Source organism: Salvia splendens, chromosome 16 (genome assembly GCF_004379255.2).
Source record: "Salvia splendens isolate huo1 chromosome 16, SspV2, whole genome shotgun sequence".
Taxonomy (NCBI): Eukaryota; Viridiplantae; Streptophyta; class Magnoliopsida; order Lamiales; family Lamiaceae; genus Salvia; species Salvia splendens.
The window spans coordinates 18,527,451-18,550,388 of record NC_056047.1 but is presented as its reverse complement, the minus strand read 5'-3'; the positions used below and the strand labels follow the sequence as shown (position 1 = coordinate 18,550,388).

The following is a 22,938-nucleotide window of genomic DNA, read 5'->3' as shown; positions in this document are numbered from 1 at the left end:
ACATTACGGGAATAAGCCCAACCGTTTGCATGCATAGAAGTCATTTAGACGAGGGTATAATCCTAAGGTACAAACCAAGGCGACTCAAACCCTATTATGCAGATGTTTTTAGAAAAGACGTGGTTGAATGTTATATGCCGTTATGATATAATGCCTATATCCCGCAGTGAGTGTGGTGAGTCCTACTCAAAAGTGGTGTCTAAAAGGGGCACCACTGTGGTGAAGGGAAAAATGATGAGTTGAGATCTCTAGAGTGGTGTCCGGGTGGAGAGTTTGCATTGATATCGCGCTTTAATTTGGCCACTAGGAAAGATCACTTCCCCCTTCCATTTATTTAATCAAATGTTGGATAGGTTTAGCGGACATGAGTTTAGGTTTTTCTCATGTTATTCCGGGATTCTAACCAAATTTTGATAGCTCCCGATGATCACATAGAACGGCTTTTGTGTGTCCTTATTGTGTCTATGCATTTGAGAATTTCTTTTGTGCTTTTGTAATGCCCCCGGCTACTTTTTCAGAGATGTATGATGTCCTTTTTCATGATAGGTTGAGAATATTATGAGGTTTTCATGGATGACTTCTCTGTTTTTGGTATGACATTTGATAGTTGCTTGGATAATCTAACCAAAGTTTTGCAGAGATGTGAGGAGACCAATCTAGTACTCAATTGGGAGAAATGTCATTTTATGGTCCGTGATGGGATCGTGTTGGGACACAAAATTTCAGCCGGAGGACTTGAAGTGGATAGAGCCAAGATAGTTGCCATTGAGCAATTGCCACATCCTTGTAGTGAGAAGGCCGTGAGGAGCTTCCTAGGCCATGCGGGGTTCTATAGGCGTTTCATCAACGATTTTTTCACATATTGCTAGACCCCTTTGCCATTTACTAGCTAAAGATGTAAAATTTGATTTCACTCTTGAATGTGCGCAGGCATTTGAGAAGCTCAAGGCGGCGTTGGTGAGTGCCCCAATCTTGATCTCCCCCGATTGGTCTCAACCTTTCGAGATCATGTGTGATGCAAGTGATGTGGCGGTAGGCTCGGCTTTGGGACAAAAGAGAGACAAGATATTCCGGGTGATATATTATGCTAGTAGGACATTGGATTCGGCTCAAGCTAACTACACCACTACCGAGAAGGAAATGCTTGCGGTGGTCTACTCTTTTGACAAGTTCCGCCCTTACCTTATTGGGGCCAAAAACTATTGTCTTTACTGACCATGCCGCCATCCGCCATCTATTTGTTAAGCAAGATGCAAAACCAAGGCTTATAAGGTGGATCTTGCTCCTTCAAGAATTTGATTTGGAGATCCGAGATAGAAAAGGGTGTGAGAATGTGGTGGCGGATCATCTTTCAAGATTGGAGCATGCTAGTGAAGAGGAAAAATTGAAGTTGGTCATCAATGAAGAATTCCCGGATGAGCATTTGTTTTATGTGGCCAAGGGTCAAGTGGCATGGTATGCCAATATTGTGAACTATCTTGTTGCTAAGGTGATTCCCGAAGGACTTGAGGACTATCAAAAGAAGAAGTTCTTCCACGACGTGAAGTTCTATTTTTGGGACGAGCCTTGTCTTTTTAGAAGATGTGCCGACATGGTGATTAGAAGATGTGTCCCTCAAGAGGAGTGGGAGTCCGTTATTATGCATTGCCACACCGCACCTAGTGGGGGGCATTTTGGAGCTAACCGGACTGCTATGAAAGTGCTCCAAAGTGGTCTATTTTGGCCAACCATCACCAAAGACTGCCAGGACTACGTGAGAAGATGCAACGAGTGCCAGAGAATGGGGGGTGTTTCTAAGAAGAAGGAGATGCCATTGACGACAATTGTTGAAGTCGAGTTGTTTGATGTGTGGGGCATTGACTTCATGGGGCCCTTTCCTCCATCTAGTGGGTTCCAATACATTCTACTAGCCGTTGACTATGTATCAAGGTGGGTGGAAGCCATTCCTACCCAAACTAATGATTCAAAGGTGGTGATTAAATTCGTTCAAAAGAACATATTCACGCGATTCGGCGCACCTCGGGCTATCATAAGTGATGGAGGGTCTCATTTTCGCAATAGGTGGCTAGAGGCGGTCTTAGCAAGGCATGGAGTGAAGCATCGGGTGACAACTCCTTATCATCCACAAGCTAATGGTCAAACCGAGTTGGCCAATAGAGAGATCAAACAAATATTGCAAAAGAGTGTCAATGCTAACCGTAGAGATTGGGCTCTCAAGCTTGACGATGCTCTATGGGCGTATAGGACGGCTTACAAGACGCCAATCGGGATGTCACCTTATCAATTGGTCTTTGGGAAATCATGCCATCTCCCGGTTGAATTGAAGCACTCATCATATTGGGCGGTGAGGCAAATGAACATGGACTTCACCAAGGCCGGCAAGGAAAGGAAGCTTCACCTCAATTTACTTGATGAATTTAGGAATGAAGCTTATGCTAATTCCTCAATCTACAAGGAGAGAATGAAAACGTATCACGACAAGATGATTGAGAGGCGTGAATTCCACAAGGGGGATGCCGTGTTGCTTTTCAACCACAAGTTGAGACTCTTTCCGGGCAAGCTAAAATCTAAGTGGTCGGGACCCTTCACTATCAAGGAGGTCATGAGCAATGGCACAATGGAGCTCAAAGGACCCGATGGAAGCACGTTCAAGGCAAATGGTCAAAATCTCAAGAGGTTCTTTACCAAGGAGCAACAAGACGAGGTCTTTGTGGTTGCCTTGATTGAGTAGTGGAGCTTGCAAAGCGTCGGGCAAATGACGTTAAACAATTGCGCTATGGGGGAGGCAACCCCTAGTAGGTAAAATTTATAGCTTTTGTGTTTTTGGTGTGTTTTTTATTTTGTTCTTGTTTTTGGTGTGTTTTGTGTGTTTTAAGTGGAACAGGAGATAGGCTTTGATGGGTGAAAAGCGGACAAAAAAACTGGAGAAATGGCGAAATGGCGAAATGGCGAAATGGACTTGGAATCCAGAAAGTTCGCCCGACCGGGCGTTTTGCAAAGTGCAAATCGCCCGACCGGGCGTTTACAGAAATCGAGATTGTCCAGAAAGTTTGCCCGACCGGGCGTTTGCAAAGTGCAAATCGCCCGACCGGGCGTTTCCAGAAATCAAGATTGCCCGACCGGGCGATGTACAAAATACGAATCGCCCGACCGGGCGTTTGATGAAATCGGGATTGTCCAGAAAGTTCGCCCGACCGGGCGATTTTCAAAGTGCAAATCGCCCGACCGGGCGATTTCTTCGCGCGATTTAAAGACGCAAACCAGGTCAGTTTTTACACTTTCAAAACCCTACCCCCCATTTCTCTCTCGTTCCTCTCTACTCTCTCTCGCCCCTCCACCTTCAAATCTTCCACTTACACTGATTTCACACACATACCATCCTCCCAATCCATCTAATTCAAGGGTTGAACCGATTAATCGGTTGATTTACTCAAGAACAAGCAAAAAGGAGAGAAATCCGTTTTCTATCACTCTAAGCCCGAAAGGTATGATTTTTTTCATTCTTCTCTTACTTATGTCGGTGTTTAGATGATTATTGGTGAATCGAGGGTTGGAAACTAGCATGTCTTTCGTTTGTTTGGAGATTTCTTGACTAATTGCTAGTTAGAGGATGAATTTGGTTTGAATGGTTGCTTTGAGCATGAATTGTGCAATTTCCTTCATGGGTTTGTGGTTATTGAGTGTGGGGAACTAGCATGCTTTGATTTGTTGATGTCTACATAGATGCAATGTTAGATAAGTGATGCATGTTGGTGGAATGTTTGAGTTAAGCATGATTGAGGTTTATTGTTGTGGAAGAGACATTGTGTGACACAATGGGGGGTTGATTCTAGTCTCGATAAATGTATGAATGAGAAGTTCTTTTAGTATAGAGTATGTTTGGGGGAGAGTGTCTACATTAATGCATCTTTGTGGTTTCTTGTCGAATTGATCTAATACTCTCAATTTTTAGGTAGTGAACGATGGCGCCCAACCACTCTGGAGTTAATTTGAATGCCGAAGAGAAGAAGAAATGGGCCGAACTCTCACAACTACCCTACCGGGTAGCTAGATATCCATGCCCTATCACAATCCGACGGTTGGGCATTGAGCAGTGCTTCAATGAGCTATGTGAAGAGGGGCAACTAAATGGGCTCTTCATGGCACAGAGGAACCCCTCCTATCAGAGGCTTACACTGGAGTTCTTGTCTACCCTTGATGTAATCATGAACAGGAGGGAGATAGTTGCCATCAAGTTTCGTATGAGGAATGCTGAGTACACAGTGACGATGGCACAATTCAAGGAGATCTTTGGATTTTCAGGGGAGGTGTATAGAGAGCCGTTTAACTTCAGTCACAATGCGAATGACTTCTGGAAGGCCATCACTACCGTTGATGACAACTTCGCCGCCAACAGGGCAAAGGGTTCTCTCATTAGGAACCCAGCCTTGCGCTTACTCCAGAAGGCGTGTGTATGTTACCCCTTCGCTCGTCATGAGCATGGGAGTGTGCAGAGAGACGAGCTCTTCCTGTTATGGACTATTTTGCACAAGGAGGCTCCCTTGAATTTGGGCCACTTCATGATCAAACATCTTGAGAGGGCTTCGAAGAAGAAAACCGGCACACTCTGTGTCGGTGCGGTTGTGTCAGCTATTGCACTCCATCTGGGAGTGTCGACGAGGGGCTTGGTCGCCGACATTGGTGACAACTTGATGGACTTCGGCTTTCTGAGAAGAACAAGGCTGGTCGGAGTGGACCAACGAGGGCAGATATATTTGATACAGAGGGCAGCAGATCATTACCCCCTCCCGGACACCGTCAACACCTATGTGAACGGTCCTTTCCACAAGGAAAACTGGAAGATGAAGGCTGCGGTCCACGAACAAGTCACGGCGGTGAATCCGCGGAACTTGCAATTTAGGGATGTGAGCCCGAGCTCGAGTGTTGATGAAGCGCCCCACATGGGCTTTCCCGAGATCGAGATGGGGGACGAGCAGAATGAAGAAGAAAATGAGGAGGAAGGTGAGGATCAACCGACCTACCAAGGGGGAGATGAAGCCGGGACAAGCACGCAGAGGACACGAAGCCGACAAGAGCGACAAGAGGAGGACTACGGCTCGATCAATGAGAGGTTGACACGGATGGAGTTGCGTCAGCAGGAATATTGGGTCCAGAATGAAGCGCGATGGGACCAGTTCGAAACCAACTGGACCCAATTCACTGATTTCAACAATGCACAATGGGCCAACATCAATGCCCGATTCGATGAATTCCGTGGCCAGTGGCAGCATCCGCCTCCTCCTCCGCAGTGAAGGTCCATGGGAGATCCACTCTCTTTCAAACTTATCCTAGCTTTGCTTGGAATAAGTTTGGGGGGTGTCTAGTGGATTCCCTCTTTTACCTCTCTCCCTCTTTATTTGATGATGATACCCCGGCCTGTACCCCTATTCTTTTGATGATATTTGATGATGATATGTGGGCATGTAAACTTATGTGGTTTTGTTTCCTTGTTCCACTTGTGTTTGTGTCTTTGTTTTTCTTTTTAGGTTTGTTTTTCTTTTTAGGTTTGTTTTTCTTGTTTCCTTTTGTGTTGAATTATCTCCCTTGGCTAGGATGATAGTAGGGTTGAGAAAAATTAAAATTTGAACGAGTGTGAGACATGATGGAGGAGTTGCCAATGATGATTTTGTGCAAAAACTTTCGAAAACCTTGTTGATATGGCTGAAGAACATGTGATTTTTCATTTCAAATTGCCTAAAGTGAATTACATGGTGCCTTGTCTTTTGCCAAAATGACCTTGTGAGAATTGAGCCTATATTGTTCCTAAATGTGTGTTTTATCTCAAACATGTCGTATGTTTCTAGAACTTGCTCGCGATTTCTTTGAGTCTACATAGTGATCATAGAGATAAGGGAGGACGTTAGGCCATCCTTGTTAGCCAAATTCTACTTTTACCCGTTATCATGTTAATAATCTTTGTTAGCCCACTTTGAGCCAATAACCTTTCCTTTGACAAACCATGGGGTTGGATTTCTTGTGTTCTATTTTTGAAAAATCAAAAGGAAATGAAAGTTTGAAAGGGGGAATTAGCAAATGAAATAGAAGCTTATTGAGGTAGAAAAACAAAAGAAAAAGAAAGAAAGAATAGTGATGTTACCATGCAAAGCATGGAGAAAAAGAAAGAAAAGAAATAGAAAAAAAAAAAGAGAGAGAAAAGAAAAGAAAATTGAAAGTGAGAAATAGTTAATAATTGGCATTTATTGGAAAGGGTGTGTGAAGGTTGAAAAAGAGGTGAAGAACAAAAGTGGAATGTTGGTAGATGAGAAGAGTCTAGGGAAGCCTAGAACTAGCTAGATTGGGGAAGAAAGTTGGTGAAGTTGAGCAAGATATTGGGAATTAAAGTCACTTTAGCCGAAAATTGCCTCACCTATCCAAAGAGCCTACATTACAACCTTTTGAAAAGACCTTTCGGACCTTATATCTTTAATCACACCATAGTAGAGGAGAGTGTAAATTTCGAGCAAGCCTATGGTAAACTATGCATGTTTTGATGATTTGAGAGTTATGTCAAGAGTTTATATACTTTGAGAGTGAGTGAAATTTCTAAAATGCACATTGCATTTTCTCCTTGAGAGGGCAAATTGGCAAGGTTGAGTACATGATAGTAACTTGAAGCTATATTTCATAATACTTTACATGCATCCGAGGCCATTGATACTTGTCGTATTTTATTTCTATTGAGGCAATGATGACACTCCACATCCTTGCATGAGTTTGTATGTCTTGTTTCTTTCTTCTTGTTCGAGGACTAACAAATGTTTAAGTTTGGGGGAGTTGACAAACTCATAGTTTAGGATGTTTAGATGGGTGATTAACACATGTTGTTGAATCTTTTGAGGTATAAAGTATATGTTTCACCCACTTTTCAGCTATTTTTTAGAGTTAACAAGTTTGTCGGAGTTTTGATGCAAGAACAGGTCTAAAACGGGCAAAACGGAGCGAACGGGCTGACCACAGAATGTTCGCCCGACCGGGCGAATTTCATATAAAAAAACGCCCGGTCGGGCGCAAGCCGAAGAAAACAGAAAGTTCGCCCGACCGGGCGTTTTTCATCCAACAAAACGCCCGACCGGGCGTTTGAAGCCTCATCGCGATTTACCCAGATCGCCCGACCGGGCATATTCCGACTTACAGATCGCCCGACCGGGCGATTTGTCGCTGTTGCCAACTTTGCCTCTTTCTTACTCCGGATATAAAAGGGTTCTCACTCATTTCCAAACCCTAACTCCCACACCACGAATCTTAGCAAGAAAATAAGGTTTTGAGAGGATTTGAAGTCAAGGAGCTTCCCATTTCCAAGAGATTGGAGGAAGGAGACCCCCCACCATCAATTCCACCATAGGGAGTTCTAGTATCATTTCTATTATGTGTAGCTTTGTTTTCCTTGTTTTTGCTTTTATGTTAGCTTTGACTATGAGTAGCTAAGCTTTTAGTAGGGATTTGGTGAAGTTTGAATGGATTGTATGGATTGAATCTATGGTTGAATGCGTATCTATCTCTTTTGTTGGTTTTGTTGAACCTTGGTCTTTTAATATCTAATTGCTTAGCTACCAATTAGATAAATCTTGTACCTAATTGATGTTATTGAGAAATACAAGATTAGGATAGATGTGTAATCAACAACTCCGTGCATTATATGTAATCGAGAGATGCATAAGCTAGAGAGAGGGCTTGGGTCCGTTGTGCTTTGGAGTCAATCTCGAATTGTATGGACGAGACTCCTACACTAGAGATTGACCCACGTGTTAGATGCACCCGAGAGGGGGTCTAACCGATTATCCCGACTTTCCTAACCGCATTTGAGGCCCAATAGATGAGCATGACCCATAGATGAAATCCTTGATCCATTCTAACGGATCCATTTCCCTATACTTTCCCAATTTGTGTGAAAACCTATCTTTGTTTGTTTGTTTTTCTTAGTTAATTGTCTTACTAGCTTATTTGTTCTTTGATCTTAGTTAAGAAAACCAAAAACCCCTTTTATTAGTCTAGATAGTGTTCAAAGTTACATCATAGTATTCAAACCGGCTTTTAGTCTCCGTGGATCGATAATTTAGCTTACCACGTGCTACTTAACTCGTACACTTGCGGGTGACGCTTTTGAATACTAAATTAGCACGAGTCAACCGCGTTTCTAAATGGTGAACTAGACGATGAAATCTATATGCAACAACCCGAAGGGTTTGTAGTACCTGGACAAGAGAAAAAGGTATGCAAGCTCGTAAAGTCCCTATATGGATTGAAACAAGCGCCATTGCAATGGCACTTGAAGTTTGATAATGTGATGTTATCAAATGGGTTTAAAATCAACGAGTGCGACAAATGTGTCTACATCAAGAGCACTAATAACGGTCATGTTATAGTGTGTCTCTACGTTGATGATATGTTAATCTTGGGTAGCAACACCTAAGTAATTAACGATACAAAGGCCATGTTAAAGAGAAACTTTGACATGAAAGACATGGGTCTAGCCGATGTAATTCTTGGAATGAAGATTCTAAGAACGAATGATGGAATCATCTTAACACAATCACATTATGTTGAGAAGATATTGAATAAATTCAAAGCCTATGATGGCGCGCCGGTTAAGACTGCAATTGAACTCGACGTTCACTTGAGCAAAAACAAAGGCGAGCCCGTTGCACAAGAAGAGTATGCACGGGTCATCGGGTGCGTTATGTACTTGACTAATTGCACTCGACCTGACATTGCTTGTGCCGTGAACAAGTTAAGTCGTTACACGAGCAATCCAAGCAAAGAGCATTGGAGAGCTCTTGTGAGGGTTTTGAGATATTTAAAACACACTCAAAATCTTGGGCTACACTTCTTGAGATACCCCCCGGTACTTGAAGGGTACTGTGATGCCAATTGGATATCCGGTAATAGAGACTCACTTTCAACAAGTGGATATGTCTTTACTATTGGGGGTGGTGCTGTATCGTGGAAATCCACAAAACAGACCTGTATAGCCCGATCAACAATGGAATCGGAGTTCATTGCCTTGGATAAGGCTGGTGAGGAAGCCGAGTGGCTTAAGAACTTCCTTGAAGACATTTCATGTTGGTCTAAGCCAGTGCCACCAGTGCTGATCCACTGCGATAGCCAAGTAGCTATTGGAAGGGCAAACAATGGCTTCTATAACGGTAAGTCTCGACATATACGTCGACGACATAACACCGTGAGACATTTGATCACAACAGGGGTGATTACAATTGACTATGTGAAGTCAATAGATAATCTAGCGGATCCGCTAACCAAAGGGTTAAACCGTGATCAAATGAATAAGTTGCTAGAGGGAATGAGTTTGAAATCCACAAACTAAAGAACTATCATAGTGGTGACCCAACCATGATGACTGGAGATCCCAAGAACTTGGTTCAAAGGGACAACTAAGCTATGAGAGTTCATGAGAAACACTCAACTATATCTATTCCCTATAGAGCAATATAGTGTTGGAGAGCTTGCCGAGTGGTAAAGGCTAAGTCTATGACTTTTAATGGTTCTTAAGGATCTCAAAGAGATGGAATTCTCAAAGAGACCAAGTATGGCAAGGTACTTGACTAAGAATCACCTACGTAAGTGCGAAGTGTGGTCGCTTCATAAAAAATGCACTTATGAATCCAAAGTGGTGTCCAAGACCGCAATGGACACAAAACGTGAGAACGGATGAGGTTGAGGTGTTTAAGCGTTAACACCATTGTCTCGGTGCACGCCGTGGGGGATTAGTTCAAAGCATCGCGCTACTAAGCCGCCTGTGTATCCGATGGTGTCGACTATGGAGGGTTCAAAGTCAACAACTACCTATCCTTATGCTTATATACCTCTCGAGGGTTGAGCTTGAGTCTGCATGCATATGCATTCGGCTATTTCCACTCATGTGGGGGATTGTAGAAATCATGGTATTAAATATGCCCGGTCAATGGATTTTGACTAAATAATAAATGTGACGAGACATTTAATTTTGTGAAATTAAATGACATAGCGTCGATCTACATTTTACGTAGATAAATGTAGTATATTCACTTTCTCAAATCCGATTTCCGGTGAGTGAGAAATAGTGGATTAAAGTTGGGCATAATTAGCTTTTAATTAAAGCTTGGAGTTGGAGCTTAGGGAATAATTAACTAGTGTTAATTATCCCACATTGGAGGATTAACACATCTTTTAATGTGTATAAATTAAGTGACTTTATGTTATTTAATAATTATAGTGGACCAAGATGGGTGAAAGAGCCCACACGCGCGCACACGTGCGCGATCCCGAGCCCGAGCCCGATCCCGATCTCGATCTCGATCTCGATCTCGATCTCGATCTTGGGCTTGGACTTGGACTTGGACTTGGACTTGGACTTGGATCTTGGCAATTGGTCTTTGGGCTTGGGGCTTGGCCCAAACTATTCTTTTTGGACCACCGCCGAGTCAGCAATCCAAGTGGCTTGACACGTCGTCAAGCGAGGCACAGTCACGGCTGTCACGTGAGAAATCCACACGCTCCACATGCGAAAGGCACACGCCTGCCACACGCTCGTAACCGACGTCGGTTACGAATTTTATGATGAGCCTTCATGGCTCGGTTGACCCTGCATGGTGGCTTGGCCTATAAATAGGCTAGCTATACCACTGCATTAGGACACACAATTCCAAGCATTCTCTGCATCATAAGCTCTCTCCCTCTCTGCATTGTATTTCTGTCGAAGCTCTGCCCTCTCCTCCATCCAGTTCGCCGGAGCTCTACTGATTGCGGTGCTGCATCAAAAGAGACGTAGTCGTTTTACCTTTGGGGACGAAACGCCAAACCGAAGAGCACTACCGGGGCGTATCTCATCTTGCGGGAAGAGGCCTCCTCGACTCGGCTAAACATTCACGGTTTATTTGTTTCATTGTAATTCAGTTCAGTTTCGTTTCTTGTATTCAAATTGGCTCTGATACCAATTGCTGGGGTTTGGAGCCCCTTGCACAGCGGAAGACATGCATAAACAAATAAATCAGATCTACAGATCTATTTGACCGATTATGGGATTAATTGATTCACATGTTAAACAATCAATTGCATGCTAGAACGCACATTAATTTATGCTTAAGGAATTTAACCCTAATTCATGAATTCCTACGGTTTAGAATTACCGATCTGATTCTCCAAAGAATCGACAATTGCTTGCGCCTTCTCCACGTGATGTTCTTCATACTCAACCACGAACCTTCTAATCTGTATCCCGAACTCAGAATCTGACCTTTGGGTGGGCAAAGCTTGTCAGAATTGAAAGGACTTAACTAGGCAGAAGACTGAACTTCAGTTCCGTGAAACTGAAAATTTCGTCCACTCCCTGGAGAGAGGGAGCACGAATTTTTATCATTAAAATCAATTAATTTAGTCTTCTATCTAGTCTCCTTTATATAGAGTTATGATGGGCCAGATTAGGGATCCATGGAGGTTGGACTTGGGCCAAACCAGTTGGACTTTTACTAATTAAATTTAGCCCCAATTTAATACAAGTCCAATAAAATATTATTATCATCCACTATAGTATAATAATATTGACTGCCCGTCCAATCCCAAATTACGAGTAATCCGGGCTTTACCTCTTTAATTTATTATTTCCCGTGTTTAAGATATAAATATCCATTAATTAATTTAAGTTTGCTATTTGACTTTAATTAATTAATATCTTTTTCCAAGAGTTGTCTAGTTCAAAATCTTTATTTATTATTCTGGAATAAATTCCAACCGGCCGGGTTTCTGAATAATAAAACCTTTTTCGAACACCTCTTGGGGATATTATCAAACTGGACTCACCCAGCACACGATTCATTTCAATAACAATACTAGCACCTCTAGACATAGATCACCACTACCCAAAATATCAGGATTCATAGATTGCGAAAAATCCGCACCATTTGATAAATCAAAGTAGTGCATAATCAATATCGTATGCTCAATGTTATGTCAACAATGATTAAGAAATAACAATCACCGAGACCTCGTCTTTCAGTAAACAGCAAGAAAGACTTATCTCAACTGTTAGATCCTTCAGTGCTATACCACACCAGTGTCGTTTATTTCCTAAGGTAAGGAAACATGCGGACTGACACTGCAACCTTTCACGATAGGTAGCCAAAGCCTATCTAGGTTGTGAAATTCTATTTCTCATCTACAAAGAACTGACTGCGTCATCTTTTGTGAACGTCGTTCACGACCAGTCTACTATGCAGAAGAATTAGACTTATTTGCTTCTTATACATTTAAATGTTTGAGAAACATCTTATAAATGCATAAGCAAACACCAATGCGATAAAATTAATTCTTCTCGCCTTGGGTTAAAAGTGGATTGTAGAGTTTATTGTATACAAGCAATTCTATCCGTGCAACATGCTCGAAATATGCTTTTCAGTATACCAATCCTAACAGGACGATACGTCGTCTGCGCCCTACGCTTAGTCCACGGATGAAGCGCGGACGATAGAGCATCGTCCGCGCCATCGTCCGCCCACTGTGGGCGCCGCGGACGATGCGACGCGTTTTAGTTTTTTTTTTTTTTTTTAATTCGAAAATTTTGTTATATATATACCCCAGTTTCACCATTCATTTGTAACTTTTCGATTAACTTTTAAGCTCTCAAATTACGCTATAAAATGGATTCCGGTGGATACTCAAATCCTAGTAGCCCGATGTTTGGAGATGGCTCACGGTGGCCGGGTACACAACCTGGCGAATATCGGTCGTTCGACGCCAACACGCAGTACGATCCGGAGTTCTTCGCAGTACGATTCGTACGGTCTCTCCGACATGGAGCCGTCTCCAACTCGCCCTGCCGCCGCTTCCCGTCGCGCCGCCGCCACTGCCCCCGCCCCCGCCAGAAAGAAGCGGACCAAGCACCGGGCGCACAAGTTGCCACCTCCGACAACTTGTGAAGAGTACGCCCCCGGCCGTACGAACTACCAGCCGGATGAAACCCTCATCTTGGCGAGGTGTTGGGTGGATATATCGGAGGACCCGATATTCGCGAACAACCAAAGGCAGCTCGCGTACTGGGAGCGCATCGCCGAGCGCTACAATGAGGCGAAGCCGCCGAACGTGTACAAGCGCCAACGGGAGCAGTTCCGCAAACACTGGGATCAGGTGAAGAAGCAAGTCAACCTATTCGCGGCGGAGTACGAGAAGTGCTCGAGGGATCAAGGAAGCGGCGAGAGCTTGAGCGACATGCGCGATAGAGCGCTGTTGTCGTACCAGTCCATGTTCGGCGACTTCAAGCATTTCAACATCTGGGCGCTCTTGAGGGACAAGCAGAAGTTCAAAGACGGGATTATGCACATCGGTGCGGCGAAGAGGACGATGACCACCGACACTGGTGGTTACACGACCAGCGAAAGCGGAACTCGTCCGGTGGACCTCAACCAGACGTGCACGGAGGAAGATACTTCCGGCACACCGATGTCCTCCCGGCGGCGTCTCATAGGCGTCAAGGCTGCGAAGAACAAGGGGAAGGTGAAGGCGACATCCTCCTCGGCCGCCGCCCCCCATCGCCGATCCCGACCCCGGCGACACTTGCCTACGCGGATTTGGCAACGACCTCGATGGCACGGACGTTGTTGGATACGCACAACACCCTTATGAAGTGTACGGATCCGGCCAGAGCCGAATTCCTCCAGAGGTTGATCGATGAGTTGAGCCGGAAGTTGGGGCTTTTGTAAGATAGTCAATTTTTTTTTATTTCTAACCCGTGTAACTTTTTTTTATAATCAATGAAAACATTTAAATTAATTAACAAAATATAGTAAAATGCTTAGGGCGTCATATGGCGCCCCACTACAAGTGGAAGGGGAGGAGGATAAAATGCTGACGTGACGGTGCATAGGGCGGGCTTTAGGGCGCCCAACTGTGGATGCTCTTAAATGTGTTTCACGACTGCCACAAAATGATTATTTAATTTTTTAAAAATTTTTAGACCATTTTAAAAACTCATCAGAATCACTTTAAAGTTAGTGTTTTTTAAAACTAATTTCTTATTTATTTTGGATTCTTTCACTTGATGTATTTCTGTTTTCGTTTGCTAAATCTTTACACAGTTTTACACTACAATTTAATCATTCTATATAACTGTGCCAAAAATGAGTTTAGACCGGGTTGTTAGCACGAGTTTAGACAGGGTTTTTAGCAATGATGGATCCATATTTTAAAAGTCGTGGGATCGAATATAATGAATAGAGTATGTAATATCTATATAGGGATGGTAGTAATATTTAAATAATTAATATTAAAGAATATGACTCTCTTCCCCCTGATTTGAAATTCATTTTTCAGCTCCAATTTTAGGATATGTGAAATATTGAAAAAATAGTAGAAGCTAATTACCATTTTAAAATGAGTATTAATTAATAATAAAATATAAATTATTATACAATATAGTAAAATTTGAGGTCTATTTATTATTATTTTTAATTTTTAATAATAGTAAAATAAGACTCGTATTAGCACACATACATAAATGGTAAAATGATTTCTTATTTTCGGATGGAGATAGTAGAATTTCAGTGGTTTATCATTTGACTTAAATATGTATTTATAAAGGACATTATTTAAATATTTTTAAATAATCATTTGATGATTTATCATAAATTAGAAAAAAATAAAATATAATGGAACTATTGTGTATAAAATGAGATTATAAACTTAACTATCCTTAATTAATCTCTAATCAAATCTATTTAATTGAATGAATCTCATCACATTTTGATAGAGAAGCCTCCTCATTTTAATTCTTACTTATAGCCCATTTCATTAGAAGCAAAGAAGTAAAAACGTTTCTTCTTCCTCACTGAGAATCTGAATTCGGTTCAATCTTCCCAATGATTCGTCCTCTCTCCTTTTATTTTCCAGCAAACTCCACTGCCATAAAAAAAATCATCCAAAATTTTGTTGAATAAGTTACAGAGAGAAAAATGAAGCAAATGCAGATTGCCATTCGAATTAAGGCCTTTTATAAATGTGACAACAAGTCTACAAAGAAAATGGGCTTTTGTTCTCACATGTGTAGTTGGGCTTGGGTTTTCTCGGTGTTTGTGTTGCGAGCGCCGCCGTCGACGCTACCAAACCAACACCGCATCAAAATTTCACAATAATTTTAAATTTTCCAATATACGATAATTCTGCTTTTGAAATTTGGGTATGAAGTTTCACTCACAAGGTTCATTTCTTCCCTAACTCACTACCATCCTCTTTTCTTGCAATTTTGTTTGCAGATTTAATAAATTAACTGTGCATTGAATCCTCTCTCTGTTTGAATTTCAACAATTTGAATGCTAAATTTAAAGTCTTTCCTTTTGTTGCAGTTGATGTATATGTAATTCCACAATGAATGCCGCAAATTGAGTTAAAATTCGAGGAAAGAAATGCCAATGGGATTGCTCTCAAATCTCAATACTGCCTTTTGTTTTGGCCTCCCGAGAGCTGCAAGAGTAAAGCAATATCAGCCCCTGCATTTCATAGAAACCCTCTTCTTTCAGAATTGTTCCAACAGTAGCTTATCTTTTTGTACACAAAGCATGGCCACTTATTCCATAGCAGCTCCTGCGGATGTTGTGGTTGATACCTTAGTGTCTAGTTATGGTAGTTTATCGGGTGCTGTTAAGCCCGGTGGTGTGCATTTCGGTACTAGGAGTCATGAGCTACGTGGGAGAGCTAAATTGAGCTTGACAAATGTGGCAATTGGAAGAAAAAATGGTGGTGTTCAAGGATGGTTATTACCTGATTTTGAGCAGAGTAGCATCCGTACTTTCTCATCTTCATGTCACTCTGGAGAGCTTCCAATTGTTGCAGTTTCGGACAAGGAGTGCGTGTTTTTTTTGTTCTGGTTTATTTTGAATTGAACCTGCATTGGCTGATGTGTGTCATTTTAGTTTATTTTTTTGTGGAATTATGGAACAGAGTGATTTCACTGGCATGAGTATGCATATGGGATTTAGATAGTTGGTCACGTTCCTTCGAAGAAAAAGTGTGGCGTGCCCTTTTGCTTTTTTCTTTACTTTTTATGCTTTGTTTTGGCTTAGTTGTAGGGCTCAAGATAGGGTTGTGACATTTCATCTATGTCTTATCTTGATATGCCACACATTTCTCAATTAATTGGTAACTTTACAAGTTTGGGAAGAGGAATCCTGGGTTCTGTTCATGGGTTTGAATTGAAGTTAACCTTGCTGATGGGTTCCTGTTATGTTTTATTTGTGAAATTTAACATGAATGGAATGTAATGTGTTTGCGTAGTTTTTACTGCATGTTTTTTCCTTAACTCCTCAATGAGAACAAAGTTGTTCACCACTCATCCTTTGATCTTTTTACTTCCTAGCTGTTTTTGTGCGGTGCTTGTATAACTTCAATTGATTGGACATCGGCCTTTTTGTAAAAGTTGAACGTAGCATTATGAAATCTTAACATGTTGCTCCTTGGCTAATGAATGTGATACCTTTATCTTAATAAATAAATGATGCATCCTGTGATGCTTGAAGCCAATCATGAATTTTGATAGATGAGTGAATCAGTGAAGGTCTCACATGAGTGCTGAAATGCTATATGTTCTTTATAAGCGTTTTAAAGTTATAATTACTGGCAACTCTTAATTTTCAAGGAATATTCGCAGTTTTATTTCAGCATAAACATTTTTATGCTCTATATATTGATACTGATAATGCTCAATTTCTAAAGGACTTCAATCCATAGCACTCTCAAGCTTCTTTCTGGAGCGTGCTACCTGCCCCATCCAGCTAAAGAAGCTACAGGAGGAGAGGATGCTCATTTTATCTGTGTCGACGAGCAAGTAATCGGTGTTGCGGATGGTGTTGGTGGTTGGGCAGATGTTGGTGTTAATGCAGGAATATATGCACGTGAGCTTATGTCAAATGCGGTTGCAGCAATTAGTAAAGTTCCACATGACATTGATCCCCTTTCTGTGTTGGAAAAAGCTCATGCTGCAACTAATGCCATGGGTTCATCAACAGCCTGCATTATCGCCCTCAAAAACCAGGTTTGAACTTTTAATATAAAATCTATCATATCTTTTAACTCAACAATTACTCATTTTGGAAATGTTATAAAATTTTAACAATAGAGGGTTAATGGCACATTCATTTGGTACAGTTTGCCATATGAGCTACTTGAGTATGATACAGAAGCTTGCTGCCTTAGGATGTTATCAGAGATGTGTGAGCTTCTCTAAGTAGAAACTGTCATTGTCATGTTTTGGTTTTACCTATTTAGCAGATGATTTAATTTCTGCATAAGTACATAGAGAAAAAAGAGAACTAACGATGAAAAAAAGTTTATTTCTTATAAAGATTGAAATGACTACTTTGCTAACTGTTAGCCATTCATATCATCCATTACTATCCACCAGTCCGCAATTTTTTTGCATCAATAAATAAAAGCAAGAAATGACTTATATATACACACATTCGCACATAAAGAGCAAGAGAGAAGTATATATAATATCGATATTATGCATGTGTTCCCTGTTATACTTGCGTTTAGTTGTGGGTGAAAAATTGACGGAGGGAGGGGAATGTAGGTTGGGAAGGGGTGTTTGTTTTGGGATTGTAAAGGAAGGTGTGGAAAGAGAGAATGGAGATAACAAGGTCATGGTTATGGGAGGAGGATCATTGATGACCTACTCACCTTCTTTTGGGGGCACTCATCTATTAAGGGCTTTTTTCTTTATTTGTTTTTGGGGGAGCTGGGGTGAGCATTTTGTTGGTTTGGTTGACCAAATAACAGATTTTTTTTCTCAAAAATGCACCAAATTAACCAAAGTTTTGCTAAGGCCTTGATTGAACTAAAACTGAATTTTGAAGTTCCGCTTGGTTGTGTTTTGGAACCTGTGACTTGTGGCATGTTGTTTAAGTTTCTTTGATTATGAATTTTGATTGATTAATAGCAAATTGTTACAATAGGTTGAGCTAACTGATTGAAACTTTTAGTTAACAATTGGCTTCCGTTTTGATTTAATGAGAATTATGAGATGGGACCTATTGGGATAATTTCCTATCCTGAAATTTTTGTTTGTGACATTTAGAAGAGGAAAAGAACTCAAAAAAGTAGATGATCAGAGGAAAAACCTTGCAGCATTTAGAAGCTACTTTTGAGGAATTCAATTCCTGTTGCCCACCTGTTTGCCTCGATCTACACCGGATATTACATGCTTAAAACTAAATTATTTACAGCAACAGTTGCAGCAGGTTATGTATTCAGTAACAATAGCAGCAGGTTATTCGTTAGACTTTATAAAGATTTCAGAATTATAGACATTGCCCATTTTATTTCCATATGTCGAACTTTTGATATAGCCTGTGGAATGAAGCCTGTCATTTTTTTCCTATCATCATGAATAGTTCTTTTCATTTTCAACTGATCAACGTCTAGGATATATCTTGTTGTAGAAAGGTTAGGACGGGTTCTTAAAGTTTTTTTCTGTTCAAGCAGGATCTCCATGCCATTAATCTTGGAGACAGTGGATTTATAATTGTTAGGGATGGCGCCCTTCTATTCGAATCACCTGTGCAACAGCATGGTTTCAATTTCACCTATCAACTCGAACGAGGAACCCAGGGAGACCTACCAAGTTCTGGTCAGGTGAGTCCCAAAGGTGCCATAACCATAACAGCGTTTGCTTATAATAATTTAGTAATATCTGACATTATATTTATGAAAACGTCAGGTTTTCAAGATTCCGGTTGTGCCTGGGGACGTAGTTGTTGCAGGAAGCGATGGCCTGTTTGACAACTTGTATGCTAAAGAGGTAGCATCCATTGTGGCTGATGCAGTTAAAGTACAACTCAGCCCCAGCGATACAGCACAGAAGATTGCAGCTGTTGCACGCGCACGCGCACTAGACACGAAACATCAGACTCCATTTTCTTCTGCTGCTCAAGAAGCTGGGTATTCGTATTATGGTGGTAAACTTGACGATCTGACTGTTGTCGTCTCTTATGTCTCGTGAACATTTTGCTTAGCACTCTATATCATTTTGAGTTCTCGCTGTTGTATTTCGGCATAAGACATCGTATGAACTCGGATAAAGTTATGTCCCTATATCAGATAAATTTTCTTCAGCAAAAAAATAAAGTTATGTTCCTTAACAGACGAAATTTCTTAAGAAAAAAAAGGCATCAGTATTCCTGGCAATACAATCACAAGAAGTAAACAGTGAAGAGCAAGTAGGTTGGTTGAGCTTTGGTTGCAATATGTGAATGAGCATAAACATGTAGGGCTTGAAGAGTCAAAAGGCCCCATTTATTTGCACCTTCAACATTCACTTTTAAATGAAAACACTCTATTCAAGTTAGAATTTATTCCATAAAAAAACATGCACACATTTTATGGCCTCAGCCTTGCTCTTCTCATTCCTCTTTCTCCCTTCTTCTGTCTTCTTCTCTTCGTTCAGCTTCTTCCCTCCTCTCCTCCTCCGCTGCCTCTTCTTCTTCGCTCCATTGCTCTTCATGTTCGTGTTCCTCCGCTTCCTCCCTTCGCATTTGCTTTTCTTCCCTTCCCCTTTCTTCTTTTTCTTCCCGTCTGTCTCTCTTCTTCCTCCCTCCTTGCTATCTCTGCCTCCTCCCGCCTTTGCCTCTCTTCTTCCTCTCTCTTAGCTGCTGCTCGTTGTCTCCTCCTTTCTTCCTCTTCTTCCCGCCTTTGCCTCTCCTCCTCCTCCTCTTCCCGCCTTTTACGTTCTTCTTCCTCCCTCCTTGCTGCTTCCTCTTCCTCCTCCTCTTTTTCCCGTCTCTTCCTCTCTTCTTCCTGCCTCTTAGCCTCCTCTTCTTCCTCCCACCTTCTCCCTCTCTTCTTCCTGCCTCTTAGCCTCCTCTCTTCTTCCTCCCACCTTCTCCCTCTCTTCTTCCTGCCTCTTAGCCTCCTCTTCTTCCTCCCGCCTTCTCCGTTCTTCCTCCTCCCTCCTCGCCGCCTCTTCCCGTCTTTTCCTCTCTTCTTCCTGCCTTTTAGCCTCCTCTTCTTCCCTCTCCCTCTCTTCCTCCTCCTTTCTTTGCCTCTCTTCCTCCTTCTCCCTCGCCTCCTCTTCCTCCCTCTCTCTTGCTTCCTCTTCTTCCCTCTTCCTCTCCTCGTCCTCCCTCTCTTTTCCTTTCTCTCTCTCCTCCTCCAATATCCTCAACTCCTCCTCAGCACAAGAAACACAACCCAAGATGACCGACTCCTGCTGCGAATCCAACAGCCGATCCATTGTCATATTCCCCACATTAAACGACGTTGCCAACACATCCTTACTCAAGGTCCGTAGCACCGATGCCTGCCCTGCAAAAAACTGAGGATGATTCTTCTTCGCAGAGCTACTAAACCCCATGAACACGAACGTCTCGTTGTTGAAAGCCATCTGAGCCATTGGGTAAAACCTTGGCACGGCAAAGATGTCACCTTCTTCAACCTCGAACCTCATCTCACTGCACCCTGTCCCATTCAAAACACTCGGACACACCACACGTACCATTCCCCGCCCTTCCATGACCACAGCAACCTCAGTCGCCACAGGATTCCAGTGCGGCCCCATCATCGATCCCTGCCATCATCACCCAAGATTAAGGTCAGTAACATACATAAACAACGATATGTACCGATGGTGGACACAGTAAGGTGAGTTACCGCTGTCAAGTTCACCATGAATAGGCCAATGTTGGTGCCCTTCAATGCAGAGAGCTTCTTCCCTGTCACCGTGGTGCTCCAGCCGTTGCGATTCTGGAAATCTTTATCCTCTTTCAAGAGATTGAACAATTTTGTACTCGACTTTCCAATTTTCTTGCTCAGCTCGAATATGTCGCTACCGAGAAGGCTTCCTAGGAATTTTTGCTCCATCTCCCGTGCTCTTTTCTCACTTCTGGAAACTCCGTGGATTATGGGCGGCGGCTTCATTCCGCTCAATAACTCTTCTATTGCTTCATCGCATACATTAGAATCAAAGGTTTATACTTATACACATCTAGTCATGCTTACCAACAAAATAATATTGGCAATGGTGAAAAATAGTCATCTTCTTAATTAAAAGTAGTATACAAATATTCCCATTAGCTAAAGTTGAAAAATATATTTGTAATTCTAGTTCTTTTTGTTCAAATACACTATTTCAATCTCAATTTATTTTCAGATTTTATACTAAAAATATATAGTCCATTTTAGATAAGTAAGTAGAAATCCACCTTGAAAGCTGCTTGCAGGACTTTCTTGTCGAAGCGAAGAACCATATCGCGGATGCTCGAGTAAGGCTCACTTGGCAGCTCCTACATAATTCCAAAACATTTTAAATTATAAATACTTATTAAAAGAAAAGAATTAATAGATATTATTATACATGCATATCTATGTTTGAATTGGAGAAGATGGAATGAATCCTAAGCTTGCGGCGCTGAGTCTCTGTCTCCATATTGCAAAACAGCTCCGGCTTTAAGTCTGTAAACATCTCCGCTCCTTAAATCCGCCCTTTTAAGCTCACTTTCCTCCGTCCAGAACAACTTCCCATTCCCTAATAAAATCATAGTATACCTGTGTGGACATAGAAAACCATATCGGAATGGAGAATAACAGGAAGGAAGAGTGAATTGGGATCCATAGTGAAGAAATGAGGATTTTTTCTTATTTTGTTCTAGAGCGTCATTCCTTGAGTGTACTGAACTTTTTTTTTGTTCCGGGTTTGGGAGAGACGCATGACCCTCATGCGCGATGATTATGCGTCTTTCATAAAGACGCATGAGGGTCATGCGTCTCTCTTTTGTTTCGTTTTTTTAAAGACGCATGACCCTCATGCGTCTTTATGAAAGACGCATAATCATCGCGCATGAGGGTCATGCGTCTCTCCCAAACCCGGAACAAAAAAAAAGTTCAGTACACTCAAGGAATGATATCTCAGCTCTAGAACAAAATAAGAAAAAACCCGAAGAAATGAACAAGATAGGAAGAGCCCACACGTGCGCCAACAATCTCCCCATTCTCGGTCGACACCAAAACCCTCCTATTTTCCCTTCTAATCTCAAACCCTTCTTCTCCAGCTCCATTACCATTACAAAACCACACACCACACACAAAATGTTAGTATCAAAATTGGTCTCATTTTTTAAGAATTCAGTGAAAATTCTCTTGGCATGGGTTGAACTTGATTGAATAGAGTTGAGGATTTGTTTGGAAATTGGATGTAGGATGAGAGAGAGAGAGAGAGGTTGTCTTCTGCTTCGCTGTGCATGCCTGTATATTTCTACCCTATTGGGCCGAGCCGGCCCATCAGATCGCGATTTTTATAGGCTTTCGCCTTAGTTTATGTTGAATACTTTTCAATAAGGTGCCAGTACCACTACCGCCTATAAATTGAAAACGTATACAGGTAATTTGTTTTCCATTAATTTCTTTTTTTATTCTTTTTTCTTTAACTACTTTCTCCATTCTCGAATAATATAAATATTTAATTTGACATGAATTTTAATTCATAATAAAAAAAAAAAGTAAAAGAGAGATAGTAGAATGTAATATGAACATTTAGTTCGGTGTATTTCTTTCCGAATATGGCTGGATTTCTGTTAAGATTTTCTGTTCTACAATATTTTGCATTCACTGGAAATAAAAAAGATTAAAAGTGATATAAGGGAGCTGTTAAGACAAGAAATAAATTTTGATCGGATTCCCAAATAATTTTTTGCCTCATAATTTTCATTTTAGGCTTCTTTGATAACATAGAATTGTAAATGTGGAATTGGAGTTTTCAATTATACATTTAATATTTGATATTAAAAATTATTTTAATTTAAAATTAAATTATAATACTAAATTCTCTTTAATTTTTAAACAAATTCCCTGTATTTTAATTTCAGATCTTGACAATAAATTGAAAGATAAGATTTGGAAGGAAGCAAGATCGAATCATATAAACAGCTT

At 41.3% G+C, this 22,938-nt stretch overlaps 3 protein-coding genes across 4 annotated transcripts; 2 read left to right on the top strand and 1 right to left on the bottom strand.

Annotated features, from left to right (window-relative positions):
* Positions 1–3,297: 3,297 nt before the first annotated feature.
* On the top strand, positions 3,298–5,494 carry LOC121771960. Its single transcript, XM_042168865.1, has 2 exons — positions 3,298–3,485; positions 3,953–5,494. Exon 2 carries the CDS (start codon positions 3,963–3,965, stop codon positions 5,289–5,291), a length of 1,329 nt encoding a protein of 442 aa, XP_042024799.1. The 5' UTR covers positions 3,298–3,485; positions 3,953–3,962; the 3' UTR covers positions 5,292–5,494.
* A 9,579-nt stretch (positions 5,495–15,073) lies between these two features.
* LOC121769870 (probable protein phosphatase 2C 55) lies at positions 15,074–19,161 on the top strand. 2 transcript variants are annotated; one of them, XM_042166633.1, is made up of 5 exons: positions 15,074–15,220; positions 15,366–15,865; positions 16,732–17,050; positions 18,502–18,651; positions 18,737–19,161. In XM_042166633.1, exons 2-5 carry the CDS (start codon positions 15,426–15,428, stop codon positions 19,016–19,018), a joined length of 1,191 nt encoding a protein of 396 aa, XP_042022567.1. In that variant the 5' UTR covers positions 15,074–15,220; positions 15,366–15,425; the 3' UTR covers positions 19,019–19,161. The 2 variants fall into 2 exon arrangements, with proteins under 2 accessions (XP_042022567.1, XP_042022568.1); XM_042166634.1 differs by lacking the exon at positions 15,074–15,220 and having other exon boundaries at positions 15,235–15,865.
* Positions 19,162–19,418: 257 nt separating this feature from the next.
* Positions 19,419–22,741, bottom strand: LOC121770300 (vicilin-like seed storage protein At2g18540). Its single transcript, XM_042167053.1, has 6 exons — positions 21,981–22,741; positions 21,368–21,558; positions 20,665–21,296; positions 19,844–20,581; positions 19,610–19,812; positions 19,419–19,578 (listed from the first exon to the last, which is right to left on the bottom strand). Exons 3-6 carry the CDS (start codon positions 20,929–20,931, stop codon positions 19,419–19,421), a joined length of 1,368 nt encoding a protein of 455 aa, XP_042022987.1. The 5' UTR covers positions 20,932–21,296; positions 21,368–21,558; positions 21,981–22,741.
* Positions 22,742–22,938: the final 197 nt, after the last annotated feature.

Coding starts and splice junctions, on each gene's coding strand:
- LOC121771960 (XM_042168865.1), top strand. CDS start 3,963: ATGGCGCCCAACCACTCTGGAGTTAATTTGAATGCCGAAGAGAAGAAG.
- LOC121769870 (XM_042166633.1), top strand. CDS start 15,426: ATGCCAATGGGATTGCTCTCAAATCTCAATACTGCCTTTTGTTTTGGC. Junction 15,866..16,731: donor GTTGCAGTTTCGGACAAGGA/GTGCGTGTTTTT, acceptor CAATTTCTAAAG/GACTTCAATCCATAGCACTC. Junction 18,652..18,736: donor ACCTACCAAGTTCTGGTCAG/GTGAGTCCCAAA, acceptor TGAAAACGTCAG/GTTTTCAAGATTCCGGTTGT.
- LOC121770300 (XM_042167053.1), bottom strand. CDS start 20,931: ATGAAGCCGCCGCCCATAATCCACGGAGTTTCCAGAAGTGAGAAAAGA. Junction 20,582..20,664: donor TCATGGTGAACTTGACAGCG/GTAACTCACCTT, acceptor TGATGATGGCAG/GGATCGATGATGGGGCCGCA. Junction 19,579..19,609: donor GAGGCAGAGATAGCAAGGAG/GGAGGAAGAAGA, acceptor ACGGGAAGAAAA/AGAAGAAAGGGGAAGGGAAG.